This window comes from Mchenga conophoros, linkage group LG17 (genome assembly GCF_057382185.1).
Source record: "Mchenga conophoros isolate Kocher_MC1m ecotype Shallow Benthic linkage group LG17, M_conophoros_male_GT1.1, whole genome shotgun sequence".
Classification (NCBI taxonomy): Eukaryota; Metazoa; Chordata; class Actinopteri; order Cichliformes; family Cichlidae; genus Mchenga; species Mchenga conophoros.
The window spans coordinates 29,092,526-29,115,815 of NC_140542.1; the positions used below are offsets into that span (position 1 = coordinate 29,092,526).

Consider the following 23,290-nt stretch of genomic DNA (forward strand, 5'->3'; position numbering starts at 1 on the left):
TTAGACAAAACTCTATTAGCATAGAGGGCAGGCCTGTGCTTACAGGTGTGTTTTTTTTTTAATTCAGAAAATGCTCCTTTTGTCTGAAAACATTTGGTATCTCCTCTTCAACTAAGGTGCTTTTTCAAGTTTAAGCAGATTACACTGCAACCCCCCCCCCCCCCCCCCAAAAAAAAAAAGAAACAAAAAACCCCAAAAAAACCCGAAAGAAAACAGACTGCCTTCGGAGGACTGATCTAATCATGTTGTCACCCTTTCACACACACTTGTCTCTGCCTTGTCTGGTCCAGCTTTCTGTGTTCTGCAAAAATCCAAAAAGCAGCAGAGTAGATGTGGAGTTGATCCCTCTTCAGGGTAAAACACAAATATACACAGCCCCTGTGCAATTTTCCCTGTGTGCATTTCAAAGTTTCCTTCCCTCTGCTCTGAGAGAATAATTTCCAATGCATGGAGTACACACATAGCCTCTGTCTCCTTTTCTCCTGCTCTCTCATCACTGCAGGGTATACCGACTCGAGCCCAGCCTTCCACAGCCAGCCCGCTTTCTCATTATACTAATGTCAGAAACATGTAAAGACATCATTAGCCTGAAATGCCTCCTGCTCATTCAAAAAAAAAAAAAAAAAGTATTATTAAGAAACAGCTTGACAAGAGATGCCAATATATTTATAGGCAAATGATTGACTTCAAATAAAAAAATAAAATAAAAACAAATATAAAAAAATATTCACATGTTTAGATATAAAGCTACCTCATCTCATTCATCAAAGGCTCTAATACGGCTTTCATCAAATCATCAATTATTTACTAGCGATACAGAAAAATTCATCATATTTGTGTGCCACTTCCTTCGGGAGTAATAGTAGATAAGGCGTTTAGAATTCAAAGTACAGAGACTGTTGGCTGGGTTATTATTTCAATAGAAGAAACTTTATTTAAGACTCGCTCTTTTTATAGCAGACGGCCGCCATTGGCAGCAACAGTCACTTCCTATCACAACAATCCATCATTGTTGTGGCTTTGACAGCACTCCCTCTGTCATCCTATGGCTACTCATCGATCACTAAGAGACACTTAAAGGCGTAAGCCGGGATAAAAAGGTGGAGGGAATACTTTCAAAGTCAATGTCATTTGGAAGCAACTGCTATAATTGGTGTTGAATTTAAAATTAATTAAAACATGAAGACTCACTCATTTCCTTTTGTGACATGGATGCACCAAGAAAGTTGGACATTTTTTTATCAGGACATAATCAAAACAGATGTGTAAGCACATCTATAAAACCAGAGCATTGGCAGTTTGCTGGTCTGGAGCATTCAGGTGTGTTTTAACATGCCAAGGAAAAAATTTAAGAAAGTTCTTAAAGAAACAAGTGTTGCTGTCCATCAATCTGGGAAGGATTATAAGGCCATATTCATGCAAATTGAACTCTACAGTGAGAAAGATTATTCACAAGTGAAAAACATTCAAGACAGCGTTTAATGTTCCCAGAGTTGGACATACTAAAAAAATTCATCCATTACCAAAGATCAGACCATGCAAGAGAGAAACTGCTCAAAGAAACTGCAAAACGCCAAGAGCTATAGGCTTCAGTTAGCATGTTAAATGTTAAAGTTTAGGGCAAAACAATTCGAAAAAGAGAGAACAAGTATATCTTATATTGAAGGGCTACCTTTACTCTCTAAAGAGAACATGGCAGCATGGCTTTAGTTTGCAGAGATGCATTTAAACAAATCTATAGACAGTACATTGTGTCTATTTCATGCTTTGCCTCTTCAAAATGTGAAACGGACACACATGCAGAAGTTGCATAACTGCATGCAGAAGTTGCATTACCACCAGGGGGAGATAATAAAGGCAAAAAACATATGCAGTGCCTTCCAGGGTCCTCAGTGATCAGAAACAATTTAACTAAGTGGCTAATATATATATACACACATGTAAATTTGTTAATAATTTCTGTTTAAATGCTTTCTTCTGATTATTTTCATGTTGGCTTGAAATTAAATATTTCCCTCTGCTTTTACTACAGCTTACTGCAACTTCTGCATTTGTGTCCTTTTAACAATTCAATAAAAAGTGTATAATGACACGGTGGACCAGCATGATATCTGGTTGCCTTTAAACATACAACACCAAAGTGGAGATGTTTGGCCATAATGCATATCACCATGTCTGGTGAAAACTAAACACAGAATATCAGCACAAACACCTCAAACCAACTGACTAGCACTCTCTTTATTATAGATCATTTTCAGACCTGGTGAGGACATTTTTATTTTATTTTATACTTATATGCATAAAGAATTGAAAAAGGGTGTATTTTATTTTTGCCATGACTGTACTAATGCAACATGGTAACATTGAGCAGGTCAAATCTTTACAACTTTACTCCTCACAGTAGCATGCTAACTTTTGCTAATACAAGTGATTACAAAGCAGAGCTTGGGAACTACATCTGCAGGTTCTTAGTTTCGCTGCCACCCTTTTTGACTGGACAGCAGCTCCAGAAATATGTCTGATAAATTTCATGAGGCATGCTACAATATTTCAGTTGGGACTAAACCGCTAAACCAAACTGCTAGCATGCCCAATGCTAGGTCGAGACTTCACTTGGAATAAACTGAACCTGAATTTACTTTTGAAGGAATATCTCAAGTTAACTCTAGTATTTGGGTGCAATGTTTGAAGTGTTGAATAACCAAGCATACATGAGGAAAAATCTGTCTGTCTTGTCTACATTTCATTAAAAAATAAGACAGGGAGGCCTTCAGCTTTGATCGGATTCAAACAGAAGTCTCTTTATTGTTGCAGCTTTTAAAAAAAAAAACCTTCCAGTGTTACAAGCCAGCACAGACAGTACATTCCTATATGAATCAGTGTAATTAGTCAGTTATAAAGCTAAAGACTGCCTTTCTGTCTGCCAGGTCTACTGCCTTCAGACGTGTTCAGTCTGAAACAGACAAAACTGTACCAAGTGTCTCTGAAGTTGAGTTTTAACTAAAGAACCTCCAGAGTTATGTTCAAATACATATTTCAGTTCATGTGCAATGAGGTTGCATTAAAGTCTTTTAACCTTAAACTGTTAAAAAATGAGTCTAATGATAGCGGTGGTTAATGATGTATCTAGCTCGCGTAATGACCTGAGGTAATGATTGAGCTGCTGATGAGACATTTAATGACTAATAAATGTGCTCTGTTAAAGCCACTAAGGCTAGGTGATAGTGATAAGAGCTTGACTAATGAGCGAGTGACTTGGCATGGAGTTAACAAGTGTGTCTTTCTGTGTGCGTACGCAGTCATATTCACATTTGGCAATCAGTTCAGTGACTACATTATGTGTCATTTTTGTGTAAAGTCACTCATCTTTGAGAGAATTAATCCAACTAAAAAAAAAAACAGAATCTATAGCAAGCGTTCTCAGATATATTAGTGTGTCCTTACTGTTTTCATGCCTACGATGGACTGCTCAACCTTGGAAACGTAGGTGACATGGTCTTCGTTGGAGCGCAGCTCTCTCTGTTGTATTCTTTCATAGATTCCCACCACCATGTCTCTGGGGATATCTGCTCCATCATCCACACCTAAGACAGGAAGAGGCTGATTACTCATAAATACACACACGCTTTACAACACGGTTGCTTTACAGGATATGGAGTCATTGCTTTTTTTTTAACAGTGACAGATGAACAAAAAGTGTGTCTACGCTGGCATAATTATAAATAGCAAAAAATGCAACTACTTTGTGTGCATGCTACATTTCTTTGTTCTGCTTCTTCATTTGATTTGTGCAAAAATTGGAAAAATGAATAGCGCTTCCTCACTCTGTCCCCTCATGTGTCCTTCTGACGCTTTCTTTTTTCCTTTCATCGTCTCCATTAAGTAATGACAGAAAGCCCTGTGAAAGGAGGTTAATTGGCAAGCGAAAGGTTAAGACCCAGCCTCATCTCTTGGAAGATTTTCTGTCTGGAACACAGTGCAGTTCAAGGCCGTGACATTTTGGAGCAGGTAAAGCTGCATGTCATTAGGCTGAAAGGTTGCCCTCGAGATGCTCCCCATTATATCGATACAGCTGCACCGCACTGTGTGGTACATTGAACCTTCAATGGGGCAGGATGTGTTTGGAGAAAATGAAGCTGCCACAAGTGACGGCGGTGTCAGTGAGGCACCCGGGGACACCGCTGAGACATCACTGCACATAATGGAGTCAGGGGGAGAGAAAGAGATGACCAGAGGGAAAAGTGCGTAAACTGTCACATTAATAAGCAGCATTTTTTTTGCTGTTAATTGTCTCGTGTTCTCTCTTTTTCTTTGCCACTTTTTAGGATTTTAAATAGTGTTTTTAGCCTTGCTAGCAGCAACCACTTTGAGCCAATCCGGAGTAGCTCAATAACAATTAAATTGATTGAAATGACATTATGTGTACTTTTTTTAATAGTAGTTTTTTTTTTTAAAATGCACTTTAAAAAATAAAGCCAAGGTGGACGTAGCTTAGACCTGCTTTCTATGCAAAGGCTACCAGATGGTGATAGTTATGACAGTGAAATTACTTTTGGTCATATAAATGTCTATGGGAAAACAGCTATCTGACTTGATCACTATATGATCATCATGACACATAAACCCAGCATTAAAGTGTTTAAATGCTGAGTTTATGTGTCATGATGATCAAAAAATGTAATTCTGTTTTGTAAATCTTGGTCACACTATGTCTTAAAATGGAAGGTTTTCTGTGGTATAAAACCACATGTTCAATGGCTAACGACTTGTCAGACTTTTTACGGTTTATCATCATCATGAAGATGTCAGCATTCTGTTAACACAGCCTTAGAGAGGTGCAAGTATGTAGACTCATACCCGACCCAGACTCCAGGAGTACAGGACAGGAAGTTATTAGTGTTTTTCTGCAAGAGAAAGCAATGCACCACTTTGTAAATAGAGACCGTAGGACAACAACAAACGCTAAATGATTCGGAATGACAAAATACTTTGGTTAATGTGGTTAACAGGGTATGAACATTCTTCAACGAGAACTGAAGGTGAGATTTTCAGTGTTAATCATCTCTGTCAATAGAAATGTGCTAGCTAACCTCAAGGGCTAGAGTGTTTACAGTTGCTTAGCAACTGTAAACACCATAAGCTGATCCAGACAAACCAGTACACATTAGAGGCACTTGTTGTTGTTTTGTGGCCACTATTACCCTAAGCCTCTAATTTCTTTCTTTCTCTCTTTTCTTTGTGAAGAGTGCTCACGTAATCATAATTTTAATCACCCAGAATTAAATATCAGATATGTCACAGATGAGTCAGTGAACAGTTTAGGAGGCTTAAATGAGTGATTCTTATATCAGATATCCTGGGACGAACATCAGTACTGACCACAGTCCTGAACTAAATTTCTCTCCTGAAATTCCTTTAGTCCGAGTCTGACATTACTCATGTTTCCCTTGCAACTCTTTATCTTGTTTTGTGCTCATCATCCTCAAGCTTAAATCTGGCTTTTCATGAGGTGTACTGATTAATGCCAGCCCTCTACAAGAACTTAAGGGAAATGCATGTGCTCTAAAAATACGAGGCCATGCACCAAAAAAAAGAGAAAACAGAAAAGAATCCAATAACTAAGATGTTACAGTTTTTCAGTGAGTTGAGTCACTAGATTAATTAGGCGGGTGTATATTGTGTTGCCCTGTTGTGGATTGCTTTAACACTGACAGTCCGTTTTAATTGAGATAATGAATGTTCTATAGTTCTTCATTGCTATTGGTTTCTGGTCCATAATTGCTTTTCACCTTAGCCAATTAGCTGAGTGAACTGCATGTTTTCTTCCATCAATATGTTTGACAGACACAGTGGAAGAGAAAAGAGGAGGAACATAATATAAACAAGTAAAGACAGATGAATAAACAGACAGCGTAATACTGTGACTGAAATCAAAACAAAACAGAAGAATGGATAGGGAGACAAAGAAAAAAACGAGCAGAAGACAAATAGAGCGGCCAAGAGAGAGTGGCGTATCTTAATTTGCATGAGATGTTGAAATTGATTTTCCAACTTAATTTAATTGTGAGGAACAGTCTGGATGAATCTATTAAAGTTGTTCTGCATCGACCTCGGCAATCTCTGATTGATTGCACAGAGTGAGAGCAAAACTATGACGCTCATGTCTCTTTCTCAGCGCTTGCCGAATGAGCATCTGTCTGCATACTGGAGACGAGATTTACAGGTGCTTTCTGTCGGTGCCGCTCTGAGTGACTGTGTAAAGCGAATCAGGCAGGAAGAGAAATGTAACCTAATCTTTATCCCCTGAATTTATGCAGGGAGGTTTGATTGAAACTGTTGGACACTCAGTTCTTCTGAGTCATGTGGGATTGGCTCCACAACAGGAATCTGTACCAGAAGTTACTGGTGAGGCAGAGGATTTAGCAGCTTTCTCATCTAGAGAAATACAAACTTTGCGTGAAAAAAAAAATCTCCTTCTGACTGTTTTAATTTTAGGCCGCATGTAACTCAACTTATGGGATGTTGCTTGTCTCATTCAATGCCCTTGCTCTATAGGCTATATTATATAACGCATAGTGCAACACATAACACAGCATAGATTATAGATTACTGTTCTAGATCTGCACACCCTGCTTGCACTGCATTAGACACCCTTTTATCTTTGGAACTGCCTTAATTCTTCATGGCATTGATTCAACAAGGTGATGGAAACATTTCTCAAGCAACTGCTGCATGTATGGAGGATTAAATCTGCCAAATTCAAAGCAGAAATAAAAAATATGATATAAAAGAATAATAAAATAGTCAAAGTATAAGATGGCAAATTAAAGAAGATTAAAACAAAAGCAATACACACAGTATATTCATAAACTGTACTAACGACATAAAGCTAAAAAGAAAACCAGTGCTTTTTAGTCAACTTTCTTTTTGTGGCCATTATCCTGAGTCTGAAGGAAATTCTTCCTTGTTCCTCCTTGCAAAGACATCAGGTTGGACACAGAAAGCTGAGTATTAGATTTACAACGAGGCCACACTGTCAACTATGCAACTCAAAAACCACCATTCCTCTTCTCAAGCGACCTAAAACATTCACCTACCGGCTTGAGCTGATTATGTCAGGTAATTAATGTCATTATAACTCCCTTAATGCTCATCTTCAGATGCAAGCTGTGCCGTAATGCGACCTCAACGTGACCTTGATGTCCCTTACCTCGTAAATTCCTTATGAAGTCCTCCAACAGCATCTTCCGGTCGGGCTTAATATTCGGGCTGTACATGTCGGTGTTGAGCAGAATGATGGCAAAGGCCAGGATGAAGATGGTGTCTGGATTGTGAAATTGCTGCACCACATCCGGGTTGCACATGCAGTACCGCTGACTGTGGGTGTAAAAGAAAAGGGAAAAACAGGGACAGAAAACAGTAAAACATTACATGTTTTATGTAAGATAGTATAGAATGGGAGTAAAATGAATAAAGTTGGGGGTAAGGATGGTTTATCCATGTAGGAATGACACAGGGTGGGACAGGAAATAGGACATATATAAATATACACAGGAGACACTTTTTAAAACACTGCATGCTATTAAAAATACAACATTAGCATAAGAGTGTCACACTGAAATGAGAGTTATGGCTTTAATTTTGCCGGTGGCTTCACATGAAGCTGTAAGCTGCCCCTCAGCACCAGTGCGTTGGTGAGGTTGTGTGAGCTCTGCTAAAACTCATTTCGCCCACTGGAATGAATACTTATATGGGTCATGCATCACACTAGAAACTGAGGGTGATGTTGCTGACAAAAACAAAGGATTTGACCTTCTTTTTAAGTGTTTCATCCTCTCTGTTACTTGCACTAAGCACCCCAAAATCCTGAAAAGTCAAGTCCTATTCTGCAGTTAATCACTGTCTGACGTTTGCGGGCTTAGTTGGATGAATTTTTTGCAGGTTGTCATTGTGCAGAAGAGAAAATACTTGAATACTGAAATGTGAAATCCCTTACCTAGGCACCTTTTCTGCAAGCAAAGGCTCAGTTTGATTTACTTTCCTAAGTATAAGAAGTGTTGTGCTGGAGTGTAGATTTGTAGATGCCTACACATACATTATATGTGTCTTCCTAGAAGCCTAGAAGGTGGTGTGGTGCAAGAATAACTTCATGGTTAGGTGATGAATAATAGAAAAGAACATCCAACATGTATATGGAAGGCATATATAGATTAAAAAAAGAAGGTGTGTGTAGACCTTGTGGGCTTTCTGTTGAAATATATATATATATATATATATATATATATATATATATATATATATATATATATATATATATATGTACAGTAATCATGAATTAATCACCCCTGCTACAGAGCATTTTTAAGTAAAGATCAGGGGTTAAAGAGCACAGAAAAGGTGCTCTTTAACCCCAATAAATTGTCGAACTGCAATCAGCATTATTCTACAACATAGTTGATAACTGTGTGTGTACAAAGAGTCTGCTAGAACAGTTTGCATTCTGGGAGTAATTTTTAAGGTAGTTAATCCTCCCCTACTTACCCACGTTCTATATAGGCGTGCATGCATGTAGCTTCACGCTTTCTGTGCCAGTTTTGAATGTGCTTTCTAGGGCTCAGTCTCAATGATTACACATGTGCATGTCTAGATATATGTTTGAGTGCCTTAAATGAAATGTTTTGCGTATTTGTGGCATCCCGCATACTGTATTTGCTTTAGTGTGATAATCACAGGGCACACAGATGCTCATTCACATCTCACTGTCTGAAAACCATGACTTGTCAGCAACCAATAATTACACCCTTGTCTGTGAATCCTAATGTTGCACCATGCAGTGAGAAAAACCTCAATTTATGTCGCTTTCTGAGTATGTTGTTACTCTTCACAGATAGGCATGGAAAAATGACTAAGTAAAAAACGAAAATGAGAGGGTAAAATGACATATGATGCTTCTCGCTGAATTGATTTGTCAGTTTTTGGCAATTTAGCTTTTCTTTCAAATTGCCCTGAATGGTGTAATACATCATCATGCGCTCCTTGGGTGGATTTTAGTGCGAAATTATATAAGATGCATGGTCTTCATCGATGAAGACTGTAATATACAGAGCAGATACATAACACAGTGATTACATAGTGAGTAAATATATACAGATATCACACTGTAATACAGGAAGGAAAACATAAACTGAATATATCTGCAGCATTTGGAGATGATTCATATTTGCTCATTCATTAGTAGACTGACGCAGCAGATACTGAGGCTACTGGGTGTTTTTCACTTTTTCCCCTCGCTGTTTTTCACTGCTGCTTCAAATCCCCTTCACTTACTTTTGAGACTTCTCTCTTTCTGTGTGTGTGTGTGTGTGTGTGTGTGTGTGTGTGTGTGTGTGTGTGTGTGTGTGTGTGTGTGTGTGTGTGTGTGTGTGTGTTTGGAGGCATTTCAAAGCCTGGGAGCAAGGGAAGGCAGGCACAGAGAGGCAGTGGCGGTTATGCAACGCTGGATATTTATAAACCATCCTCCCTCCTTCCTTTTTCTCCCCTTCTTCCCTTCCTTTTCTAGTCTCTGTCTCCTTAGCCCCTCCTCCCTCCTACTCTCTCCTGCTCCTGATAGCACGCAGAGCCAGCCTGATGTCCAAACATTAGCAGTGCCAACCTCCCTGCCCACTGCTTATGACAATGCAGCCATGTTTCTTCCTATTGGGAACCTTGACAATTGTGGCAGGTGGTTGTTACTCAAGAGGGGCGATGGCAAACAGTTAGCATTAACACACAGAGCCACAGCTGCACCGCAAATTGTCACCCTGTTGCAAATTGTGGCCACAAATTATACATTGCCTCGCTATTCAGATGGAGGAGTGGATTGTCAATTTTTTAGTTCAGCCACACAGAAGGGAAAGAGTAAAATGTGTTATAATCTTCATGTTCAATTAATGTTCATGTATGGCAATCCAAGACTACTCCGCTTTGTGTGTGCCTGTCTCTTTGCATGCACGAATATAAAAGTTCTCTGACTGAACTGTTATATACTTGTTTTTCTGTCCCCTCTTAACCTTGCTTCTCACCCAAAAAAAGACAACAAATTCACATCTTTGCTTTTCTGTATGGTACTTTCTTTAAGAATATTTCACGATCAAAACACTTGTAAACTGCATGAACTGCATCTTAAAGCATTACAACAACAAGTCTGGCCCTGAAGTAATTTCTTGAGTGATGGTATATAATTTGTTTTTGTTTTTTTAAGCTTGTTCTAGTCACACCTAAAGTTACATTTCAGTGGGGAAAAAATGTTGCCAAATGAGGAAAACATAACATTCAAGATGATAAATATTCATATCCTGCTCTTTTGTTGCCTGCCTTTATTCTCTCTTTACAACAATGTTTATGAACATAAATAAATATATTAGCCATACATAACTAAAGCTCTCTGTTTTTTGCTTGCTTCTTCAGTAAGAATTGGAAGTTCATTCATTCCCTAGTGACTCTTTCCCTTCCTACACCTGTTTAGCCATCAGTTTTTATCTGCATGACCATGAAACTTCTCCTTGAATTCAGCAGGTTCATTATTAGGTTGTTATCCTGATTTTGTCAATCAGCATTGGTAGTAAGTAGCTAATGGACTTTAGTCCAGTTAGCTGGATAATCAACACTGTTTCTAGTTGAATTTTTAATATGAAGGGTGACTTACATTTAAACATGATCAAAAGTTTTGACTGCTACATACATAATTGTGCACCAAAATACTGTGACCGAACCCACATGTAAGAGGCAAAATCATCCAGGAAAGTCAGCAGAACATGAGTGAAAATGCAGCCAATATCCAAAGAAAGACCTTCAGAAAAATTGCTTAAAAAAATATTAGAGGCAAAATATAAAGAAATACGGGGTGATGGCTCAAGATTTTTCCACAGAACTCTATTCAGCCTGCATGACTTTTTAGAGCTTAAAAGTCAGTTTTCTTTTCTTTTCTTTCCTTTTTGTTATTTATGTTTTAAAAAAATAATAATAATAATAAATAAATAGAAAACCTTAAAAATCATTCCAAAAATCCTTCTTTATCATAGAAGAAAAATATGGTTGCATAGTGTAGTAGTCACATTAACTGGACATTTTAAGTTTTGCAGCTTACACTAGAGTTGATACATACATCTTTAACTATACTTTTAGTCTTGTACTTTTGCTTTTGGAGATGTTACAAAATAGCATCCTAACTACCAGTCTGCTGGTAGTCCCGTACCAGCAGACTGAGAGACAGCTTTTTCCATCAGGCCATCAGACTGCTGAACACTTCATAGACACCTCAGCTTCACTACTGGAACTTTAACATTATGCACTCCACACTGTATATAAATGCCACTTGTTTTGCACATATTCAACTCTGTATATTTTATATATTTTATTATTATTATTATTATTATTTTATTTTATTTTTTGTACTATTTAATTTGTAAAAATGTGTATACACACACACACACACACACACACACACACACACACACGTAGGAAAATATTTAGTATACACATCCATAAATGCATACACTATTATATATTGTACATATATTTATTAGTTTCAGGTTGGCCATTCTTGTATTTTGCTCGTTTGTGTTGTTGTGTTTGCACATCTCTGTTGCTTGTGGGGCTCGCACACAAGAATTTCACTCGCATGTGCTGTGCCAGTGTGCCTGCACATGTGATGTGACAATAAAAAGTGATTTGATTTGATTTGATTTGATTTAACTTAAATACATGACTATGGCTAGATACCTGAATGAGGAGATGTTTAGGGTGCAGTGAATGGAGTTTTAAAGCAAGACGACATAACTTCAGCTATTTCAGTTAATCATGTCATTGTGACATCACTCACACTTCAATTCTTTCAATATCTTTGATTTTCTTTGAGATATATGTATAAATGAAATATCAGATTCTTTGGTAACATGTCAAGCCTATTTTCCCCAAATTCCCAGACTCTCCTGTTACTTAGCCTAAAATTGTGTACTTTGTGGAAGCTGAAGTGACAGTTTCTTCTACTACTTTTAAATTCTGATTCAATTTTAAGGAGCTATTGCACAACTACAATTCCATTTTTTTGTTCTATTATGCATGCCCTCCTCTATTCCCCTGACCACACCGACTTATGGATATTGTAGTGTTTATCTTAGTCTGCAATGCCAAGATGATAGATGAGGTATGAAACAAACTTGATAATAATTACATGTAAAACCAGCAGCCGTAACTCTGTGGAAACAGAAGCTGGTGTGCTCCCAATTTAATGGGCATACCGACTGATAAACATTTTCTTAAAAAAAAACAACAACTTATGTTAAAGGCTAGCTGTACTGTAAGTACCTGAAGGCCTCGATGAGACGTTCCACCTTCTGGGCTTCCCCCTGGACACGAATGTGGGCCTGAAACTTCCTCAGCGCTTCGTCCAGCTCCATGCCTGAGAAATCCATCTCATCCACCACACAACTGTGAAGCACAGAGAGGCAGCGATGAGATAAGCAAAGAGCATAGGAGATAGGAAAATATATTACAATTTATAGCCAAATTCACTAGAGGTTGAGTAGAGGTTGCCCCTTCACTGGTGAGCTGGATGAACGTGTGGATGAACACCCAAGATAAAGGATGCAAAACTCTCACTCATCTGCTTCCCAGTCACAGCACTACTTTGCTTACTGCAGGTATTAGCCACGCACGGACACCAGGGATAAGACTGGGCCCAGCTATCTTCTCGTGCCACAGCTGCCAAGACACACATATACACACACATATGCACACAATGCCTCAGAGCAGAAAATCCTCCTATTACCTGACAACCCAAACTTAATTACTTTAATTAAAAAAGCAAAATATCCTGTCCAATGAGTTCACGGGAGATAAATACAAGAAGGGCAATTTGAAGGTGAAATGAGGTTTGAAGTGGAAGGTGACTTTGGAAATACCATGGGGCAGGGTTAAAGTTTTCCTAGCTGTGATGTTAGGTTGCCTATTGAGGTACAATTATAATTATTTATCCTGCCCATACCAATTCAAGATTAACTAATTAATTAACTCACACTTAGTGGTTGTAGTGTAGTAGTAGTAGGGATTAAATGCTTTAAAGAGAAAAGATAGCGTTGATAGTAAAATCGTCAATAAATAAAATAAGTAGCGGGGTCATGACATTATCCTTTGCCTCTGATCTTTTCTACTTGCAGTACTGCGGGAAATAGGGAGATGCACAGACACACTCTACATTATGATGGATTACTGTGAACAAAGGGAGTTAATGAGGTGAGTACTTGACTGTGACACATGCTGCTCCAGCAGAAAAGCATCAGATAGCTGAGTCTTCAGTCCTGCCATACACATACAGTATAACACACAGCACTGCAGAGAACAGCAAATTCTGCTCACACCGACAACATCACTTCAGTTCTTGATGTCCAGGCTTTGGGGAGGCCAATCCACGACTCATAGCGTTCCCCTTTGCGTGCGTGCGTGCGTGCGTGCGTGCATGCGTGTAGTTTTTTCTAACCATGTATGCTTTTACTGCAGTGGCAGTGTGTTTGCGATCATTGTCATGCTGGAAAATGAAGCTGTCGCCAATCAAATGTTAACATTTGTTTTGATAAGACCCATAACACCAATGGATTTACAAGTCAGTGTTAAGTGGTTTAACCAAAAAAACAGCATTCCTACGGAAAAGGTTGGGTAGAAGAAATGGACTGAAAATGGGTTAAAAAGCAGCCAGTCTACAAAGTAAGACAGTTTTCAGTAAACCTGGAGAACTATTTCTAAAGACTACCTTAAAAATGATAAGTCTGGCTCCTTGTAAGCAACATACACAGAAACAATTGCACAGTATTGTGCAAAAGCATTACTAACTGATTTACTGTACATCTCTATCACTACTTACAGCAACACTGCTATCAACTTTATTAATATTAATTCCAATTATTAATTGCAGTAAATCTTGAAATAATTCTGCCAGTCAGCTCATTAGAGCTACTAATAGTGTGTAATGATGTAGAAATTCAAGCCGTACAAGATAAAGAAAAGTTTGTTCTTCTTGTTGACTAACAAGAGAAGCTAGTTTTTTTTAGCAGTGTGTTGCTTCATGCTCCTGTAAAGCACAGAAATAAAGCCCTGGTGTCCTCCCAGGGTGCAACATAACCAACCAAGTGTAAATGAACATAAACAGTGAGTGACATCAAAACTTAAGTGATCTCAGGCGAGAGTCTCCAGGTCAAAAGTGTATTTGTGTCCCCTTTGGGCATTTGAACAGAGACTTAGCTGGCTGGTCAAAAGGCTCCAGGATGCTTTGTGACTTCAGTAATTACTTTACTGATGAATTTCGGGACTCAGTCGCTAGTTTCAGATCAAATCAAGATTTAAACTAAAGCAGGGTATGTTTTACTCTTCAGTTGACAGTTTGGTTTCACTCAGGTAACTTCTCGCTTGGCACATCTAGTTTCAAAAAACCAAGACAAATTTGTTCAGCCTGAAGCCTAACAATGAATCTTGGGTGAAACTTAGCTAAGCCTATCATTTATATACAGTTAATCAGTTGAATGTTAAGCATGATTAAAACATTGTTTCTGTTCCTTTTTCAGCAAATAGAAAGAAGCTGTTACAGCCAAAAAGTTGCTATTTTTTCATATATGATGCACTTTTAAGTTATTTCAGACTGTACACAACTGCATTTCCATGGTTACAATGTTGGTTACATCTTTCAGTCTTTCCTTCTGCTTAAATGTACAGCTAAGCAAATAGAATGCATGGTTTTAGAGAGTGCACAGCACAGATTTTTTTCTGACCTTCATTGCTCAATGCTGCATTAATAGAGATAAGTGTAATTATTAATTGCACTAACTAACAGACAGGTCAAATTGTGCATATTGTCAACAAATTATAGCACTTAGAGAAAAATTAAAGGCTCATAAAAGTTAAGCTCATACTATGTGCAGTGAGTCTGGATTGATCGTCTTCTTTATCAACTCGTCGACTGTCAGACCACCCTGATCGCCCTCTTCATGACTCACTTCCTCGCTCCACCACCTCTCTCTCCCTTCTTCCCTGGCTGTCACTCCTTGTTTATGTAATGTCAGACGAGATGCTCTTTAGCCTAAGTACATCAGCCCTCTCCTCCCCTCTTACATCTCTCCCCATACACTCTGGCATAATTACACATCTGCATGGGAAAACACACGCACACATAAAACACAAACACAAACACACACTATCGTTGACTCGCTTGCAGTGCCTCGGAGAGAAATAGACACATCTGTCTGCAGAACGCCACTTAAACTGTACTTTATGTTTACAAAGCTGCGATGGCAGGTATGCATACAAATACATATGAAAATAAAAAGACATAAAAGGCCAGATGGAGCCATATTTTAAGAAGCCAATGAGTAGATGACAGGCTGAAAACAAGATCTCATTTTTCATGCTAAACAAGTACACCGTGTTATCAGTAAATGAGTCCTTGGGGTGTCCATTTTCTGGCACCCAAATCTATAACCACAAATTGACTTAATTGTCTTGAGACACTTTAACTATTGTTGTTTATGCACCAAGAAATGTGAAGGGAATGAGACTTAGTTTGCTTTATGAGGAGAGGAGGGAGATACCATAACCACATATTGATGCAAGGCTAGGTCACATGCACATACTTGAAAAGTCACATGCTTGCAGACACGTGCACACACGCACGCACGCACGCACACACACACACACACGCACACAGACTCACATATCCACACCGACTCATTCAGGCTCAGTAAATCACCATGAGTGATTTTCACATTAGACTGCTATCCCTCACCCGCTCTCCTGTGACTGCACACTTTATCAAAAGTGCTCTCGCACACTTTTCACTCTATCACGGTCCTCTTCAACATCACTTTCACCCCGAGTGTTGCTGTTTGAGTGCTGCAGGGAAAATATATATATATACCAATATCACCTGCGCTGAGAATATATCTGTGGTGTGAATTTGAGCTTGAAGCCTTAAGAGCATATTCCTGTTAATAAAATGTCTTTGAAACCATGACGGTATCCGTTTGAGGAAATATGGATATTAGAGGAGCATGAGCTGGAATGAACAACTTGGTAGAGTGCTATGGAGTGTTTGTCTGACCTTGCAAAGACTAAGCCCGTTCTTGGTTTTGTAACTTGTACAAAAAGGCGGGAGATAAAAAGAAAGATCTTCACAACCTCATTGAGCTGATATGCAAATTTAGACATAATTGGTGAAGCACAGAATTTAACAGAGTAGAGGCAATTAGTGAGATAAAGCAAGGAAGGTGTTGAAAGATGGAAATAGCTGAAGACGAGGACGGGAGAGGGATCTTTGTACTTTAAAAGCAAATAAAAGGCAATAAAGTTAATGACCTGGAATTAATCTTGCAGGGGGAAGTGAGTTTTGTGTGTGTGTGTGTGTGTGTGTGTGTGTGCGCATATGAAGTTCTTGTTCTCTAAACCCCAAAGTTCATGTGTTTGTTTGTTTTTTTCTTCACTTATCTCATGTATCTATATTGTCTTGCACATAACACTTGTTTTTGAAAAGCATTCATAACCAAAATGCAAATCCATTCAGCTTCCAAATGAGTTTTAGTGGACTGTGAGGTTCTTGAGAGGTTCTTGAGATGAATATACCTGTACACAAAGACCAAGAAATGTCTACATCAAATATTAACGTCAGATGAAAAGAGTCATTTTTCCGATCTTAAAAACAATCGCATGATGGCTTCTGTAACTCTCGAGGAGCTCTGTCAGGACTGGAAAAGCGTCTTCCTGTTATCACAATTATCTGGGCTCGGACTTAAAAAGATGTTATTGATGCCATACAGCTGGAGTTTTAGGATCCTGCATTTTGAAGTGAACCACACAGTGGGAACTCAGATATTTAAAGATATCTAAAAGCCTGATTTTGCTCTCAGGATGATCAGACTAAAGACGCTGCTGTGGTGCACCATGGGAAGTGACCACATGAACCTTCCAGATGAGTAATAAACCACTAGGATATCCTGGTATTAGTTTTTGGTTTAATTTCAGCTATCCTATCGAAATCAAATTGATAGTTTTGTATTATTTAAATAGAATCTAATTATTGGGAAAATGTTAAAAGAGCTACTTTTGGTCTCAGCAGCGAGCCATGTTTTATCTCACTGACAGCCATGGAAAGCTGCCAAGTCGGCACCACAGAGATGGAAAGACTCGGTACACAAACCTGTGCTATGGCCTACATGCAGTGCAAAGACTTTCTGCTGTTAGCAGTTATTATGAAAAGTGGAGACTACACAGAATTAAACTACAGTGATGCTACCTTTACATACACTTTAATGTGTTGCAGCTGACCAGCTAATGAATGCAGCTGTCTTTGCTAGTGATGAAAGCAGTCACAAGGAGGTTTTTTTTCTTATTTCACCTAGTGGCTAGTGATCAAATTACACAGTCTCTATGTGCCTAACATGCAAACTCCACACAAGGACCCTACCTGAGTTTGAGCCCATGACTCTGGCGCTATTACAAACTACTGTATTATCAGTCCATAGATTTCATAAGGAGTCAGCCAAAATGTTTTCACGTAGCATACAAGTAGCTATGGAGAGGAGTGAGCAAGAAACCAAACACTCGAGTCAGACGCAGCCTCTCAATATGCCCAACACGTATCAGTACCAAACACACACACAGATAAAGCAGTGCCTTATCTCCCACACTTCAGTACATCTACCCTATGTCCTGAATGGAAATGGAAGTTTTTGAAATCTCAAAAGTAATATTTATGTTATCAGATCACAGATAAACTGTTCCTTGTTTTTCACTTCTGCTCTATATTAACAACAGTTTTAACATGAATGTGATAAAGATGAGTAAAATGTTATTAGGCCAGGAAAATGTTACTTTTGCTTCATGTCAACCTCCTTTAATTTCTGTAGTAGTTATTGCCCTACAAGTCAACCTACATTTACGAGCTTTACGAAAATCAGACAAGAGCTCATTTTTGAATTTTGGATCTTAGCACTTCAATTTGAGCTTATTTCAGATGTGTTTATGACAATGGAAACTATAATGAAATGACCGCAAAAAAAATCACACATAAGTGGATAGTGAAGTTATAATTTAGGCTTCACAATTGAGTTTTAGAGAATAATAAGACCCCAAGCTAGAGCTGTGCACAGCTTGTACCTAATAAGGCTTCATGAAAAAGGATAGATTACTGGGAAAAGATCCCCCCAAATGATTTGGGGAATCAATATCTGCAGTCCTGTGGGCTACTCACTCTAGGACATCTCTGTTGAAGGGCTTCTTGCTGTTGCCGAGGAACTCTCCAATCATTTGTCGACTCAGGCCCTTTCGCTGTAGCAGAAAGTGGGCAACACCGATGGGCGTGTCTGGGATGAAGCCTCTTGAGATCAGGAACTGAAGGCCCTTGTCAGGGTTACTGAGACAAAAAGGAAAGGGGAAACGTCAGTGAACTAAAGTGAGTTAGTGGTGTGACTTGCATGATGTAGAGTGTAGATATAAACCTTCCAGTGGCCACACTCTACATCTATATTTACAGTCACACTGCATAACTCTTGTGCTATCTGTCAGTGAACTCCTTTCACAACAGAAAACAACAACAGCAACCACTGCGTTGCCAACTTACAGCACATGCTAAATCTGCAAGTCTGGATGAAGATTTGGATCATGTAATAAGGCCAACTTGGTTCTTCTCGCAACAGAAAAGCCTTTTTTCCACCCTGTAGCAGAAAGATAATGGGTGCAGTCACACCATTCTCCAGCTCTGACACACTGCTGTGGAGATAAATCTGGCTATGTGAGACTAGCAGTGGTTTGATGCTGTGCAGCTGCAATATTATTTCTCGAAAAATTGGTGAAATTCATTCAGCTGTGACAGATGATTTTTTCTGTATCATATTGAACCAAAATTAGCAGAATTAAAAAGTCATTTTGTTCAGAACAGCGGTTAGAGACATCGCATATGCCAGTGTGACAGAAATAGGAACAAAAATAACAAAGGTAATCCTTTGTAGCAAAAGTTGTAGGAAGTGTTCAACAAGGATGCTATTTTTTGGTTATCTTTTAATTAGTCGAATAATAACTGGGCTAGAATTTATATCCACAATATATACTGTAAGTATTTCTTTGCAAAGATGAGGATTTTGGTCTGACAATCTATAGTTTCTGGGTTCTTACAGTGAACACCTACAGAGTGTTAGTGTAAATAAACATACAAAAGGCTGTGTATAGTTACTCCCCTGCTGAATTACAACTTTAATTAACAACTACAACACAACACTCTGCTAAATTTAGAGGATATAACAAGAATCACAACTGCCGCCTTAGGAAGCAACTTTAAATCCACACATATACACAGATATAAAATATAGCTCTACCATAGAATTTATTTCACCATGAGAGAAAAAACCCCCTCAAACTTTGACTTTTGCTTACATTTTTCATTCAAATGTGATACAATTTTGATGAATTCATCAGTAAAACCAGACTGGCAATGTTCAAAACGATGCCCTTGTCCACTCATTTGTCACTAGCTTTATAGCAGACACATTTTTTTCAGTATTGAAGTATGCTGTATGAAAAGTAAAGTTTTTAGAGCTATTATACACTTTGTGAATGGCTATTAGTTAATGCTAAGAAACTATGAATTGATTCCAAATTCGTTAGATCACATCAGTGAGGCAGTTAGTATCTAACTTGTTGATGTAATTTATGTGCTCACTAAATGGTCTTATTTCGTTGTTTTTGTGTTTTGTTAGGTTGAAAAATGAAAACAAGGTAAATCACTCCAAAGAACATACTTTGGAACATTAAAACAGCATGTTAATGAGCCATTTCTGGTGGACAATAAATAAGGCTTTTTGTAACAGTGTAACTGGTAATAAAAAAAGTATCTATCCTAGGTCGCTTACTGTGTACAGCAACTAAAACCTAATCACAAAGCTGTTTCTGTAGACATCAGCAACTTAGTGATTCATATTTCTGGTCAATTTTACAAGTGTCTCCTCCTCAAGGTGGCATTTCTGAAAATTTTGCCTATTCTGTTGGTTCGTTTTTTAAAGCATTTTAGTTTTTAGGAATAATTTTAGATCACATCTTAAATTTGAGAAGCATTTAAAGAAGATTTCTAAGACGGTCGAGGCTAATCTGAATTGTTTTAAGTTAATTCGGCACTATATACCCACTTCAGCAGCTCAGTTATTTATGCATTCCATGATATTCTCTCATTTTTCATATTGTATGACAGTTTGGACCCAAGCAGCACCATCTACAATTCAGTCTGTGGTATCCTTATATAACCAATCTTTAAAAATAATGGATAAAAAAAAATCTGTTCGGTGGCATCACTGTCACATTTAAAGAAATATAATCTACTTAGTTTTAAGAGTTTTAATCATTTGTGCTTTCTTAAATTAGTCTTTAAATGTATAAATAGGATGGCCCCAGAGTGTCTTAATAGATATATCCAGAGACAAGATAGTAATCGTATTACTAGGAGCATGGTGAACAGCAACTGCAAGATATCATATCGCAGATCTACATTTAGTCAGTCAGCTTTTTCCATAAAGGCTTGCCATCTGTGGAACACACTTCCAACCGAAATCAAATTGATTACAGACATCAGATCCTTTAAATTGAAGGTTAAAGTTCGGTTAAAGGGAAATCAGAGATGTAATCATTTTAACTAAAGATTTTTAATCGTACTTTAATTCATTGTCTATTAACTGTAATTGTATCTATGATGTAATTTGGTTTTATGAAAATGTATGTTTTATTGTAAAACTTATCTATTTTGATTGTAAGCCCAATAAGGGACAATTGTTGAAAATTAGCAATAGCTATAAACTTATGTGCGTTACATCAGTTTCATGTTTTGTACTTGGATTATGTTAAACTGCACTGTCCCTTTTAAATAAATAAATTCAAATTCAACTCGAATCTGAATAGTGGGATTTAAAAAGCACACATGCTCAAAGATTTTGCGTCTGTAGCCTTATTTAAACTAGTGCGACTAGTATGCTAGTTTATGGTGGCTAATCTCAAAAAATGTTAACAAGGTTTGCAAAGTTAAATTAGAACTGGGTTTAAACAGACATCACTGCAATACTTTGTCAACTGTATGCTCTACATTTCCTCTGATACAGTATAGTTTAGATATAGATTGTATATAAAGGAACTTCTATACTGATAATTCTGTGGTTTTAGCATTGACTTTATATCCAAGTATCATGGGATCAAGTTTATTTATTTTCACTTTATTTTTACACCAGCAGCTGGTTTAGTCTTAATACTCTGTTGCTCACATATAGCAGCTGCTACTGGCATGGCCATCTGTTACCAAATAAATACTGAAGTATTTTTTAACAGCACTTGTTGGATCACATGTATACTTTGTATTAGTTGTTGGCTAACATGAATTTTTCTTTAATGTACAGTCATTACATTACAGGATACATATTCAAATATAGCCCAAGTTCTAAAATGAATACAACCTCAGAACACATGACCTATGATAACACATGATGTGTAATTATCTATTTAATAAAAAGTACTATAAGCCAAAGAAGCAGTGTGTGAAAAACACAGTTTAACTTATGATTCATCAGCTTTTAGAGCCACCTTTAGGAGCAACACCTTTAAAGAAATGTTTTCTGTATGACTTCATCAGGTTCTCAGATCATTGTAGACTTTTGGCCAACTCATTTTACTTCATTGAGATTTGTGGTCATTCATTTATGTAGGGCTCTCTCAAAAATTAGCTCTCATTTCAATCAGGTTGACTTCTGGGCTTTGACTTGGCCATTGCAACACTATGATACTTTTCTTTTTCAGCTATTCTGTTATAGATTTTCTTCTGGGATTTGGATAATTTGATTGGTGCATGATTACATTATGGACAAACATCTTCACTTCGGTCTCCAGAAGTCTTGAGGTTGGTTCAGATGCAACTTTTACAAACCCAACAATACTTGTTCAGTCTTTTTTAATTTGTACAGTAATGAACATTAACATTTAACATGCTAATGCCTGTAGAATCTAAGATGAAGCTCTTGGATTTTCTTTGCAGTTTCTTTGAACATTGCAAGGTCTGACCTTGGGGTGATTTGCTAATACATGTGCTCCTGGGGGACTGGTCTTGAATGTTTTCCACTTATGAATAATCTTTCTCATTGCAGACTGATGGACTTCAGATTGTTTGGAAATTGTGTTATAGCCCTTTGCAGATAGATGGACAGCAGTAGCTGCTTCTTTAAGATTGCAGCATTATGTTAAAACATACCTGAATGCTCCAGACCAGCAAACCTCCAAAACTTCTGCTTTTATAGAGGTGCTCACACTTGCTAATTATCAATTATTAGCATTTGATTAGCAGCACCTATCTTCTTAGTGGCTTAGTGTTTGTTGTATTTGTATTTAACCTGGTAAGGACTATTTTTACAATTTTTTTTTATTATATCTTGATAGGTAAAATGTTCTTATAATGTGTTTACTCCTTTTCTTAGTTCGCAGTGCTTCATTCTGGTACCTAATGTGTTCAGCTGGTGACTGGTGGTAATTCTTTTAACTCTTTGAAGCATGTAGGTATAAAGTCACTGTTACAGGACGAACACATGGTTACCTCACTATATTGCTCTTTACATATTCCAGAAGAGGGATATAATTCATCAGGCTAACGTATGTAAATGAATGCCAGTATCCCTTGGATACAGAGACAAAAACTCATTTGGGACTGTATGTGTTTAATGCATGAGTAGTGCATGGAAACATTTATTTTACTGAGTGATGAGGTGCACTCACATGCTCATGCATCAGAAAATTGTCGAAATATCTCAGCGGGCCTATGAATCATTGTTTTCAAAAGAGAGTACATCTCCCTGTCCAGCATTCGTTCAGGAGATTCAAGAGCTTTCAGTTGACTACATGGCCAAAGTTATATATGAATACAGGAGTAATATCTTAACTATTTATAACCATATAGCTGCTCCGGGGAGGCTGCTGCATTATGGTCACAGCTGTCCCACTCCAGTCTTCATACAGTGTTTAAACTACAGCCTTTACATAAGAGAGTGTGTACCAGAGCTAATGGGTTTAGTGAGGCAAGGGCATGACAGAGGGGAGGATAAAGGGCAGAATAGAAAGAGAAGACTGGAAGAGGACCAGACTGAGCAGATGTGCGGGAATGGGAGGGTGAGGACAAAGAGTGAGCACGATGAGCGCAGACTGGACTGCCTGAAAGCATCTGCTGCAACAGCCTCGGCACACTCTCAGCGTCTCAACC

At 38.0% G+C, this 23,290-nt stretch overlaps 1 protein-coding gene across 1 annotated transcript in view; it reads right to left on the reverse strand.

Annotated features, from left to right (window-relative positions):
* iqsec3a (IQ motif and Sec7 domain ArfGEF 3a) overlaps positions 1-23,290 on the reverse strand; it is a 123,315-nt gene that overhangs the window by 20,682 nt on the left and 79,343 nt on the right. The window contains exons 5-8 of the mRNA XM_085252707.1: positions 18,269-18,430; positions 12,346-12,468; positions 7,211-7,377; positions 3,445-3,584 (exon numbers count right to left, since the gene is read on the reverse strand). Of these exons, the coding sequence (XP_085108833.1) occupies positions 3,445-3,584; positions 7,211-7,377; positions 12,346-12,468; positions 18,269-18,430 (592 nt within the window). The remainder of the gene's footprint in view (positions 1-3,444; positions 3,585-7,210; positions 7,378-12,345; positions 12,469-18,268; positions 18,431-23,290) is intronic.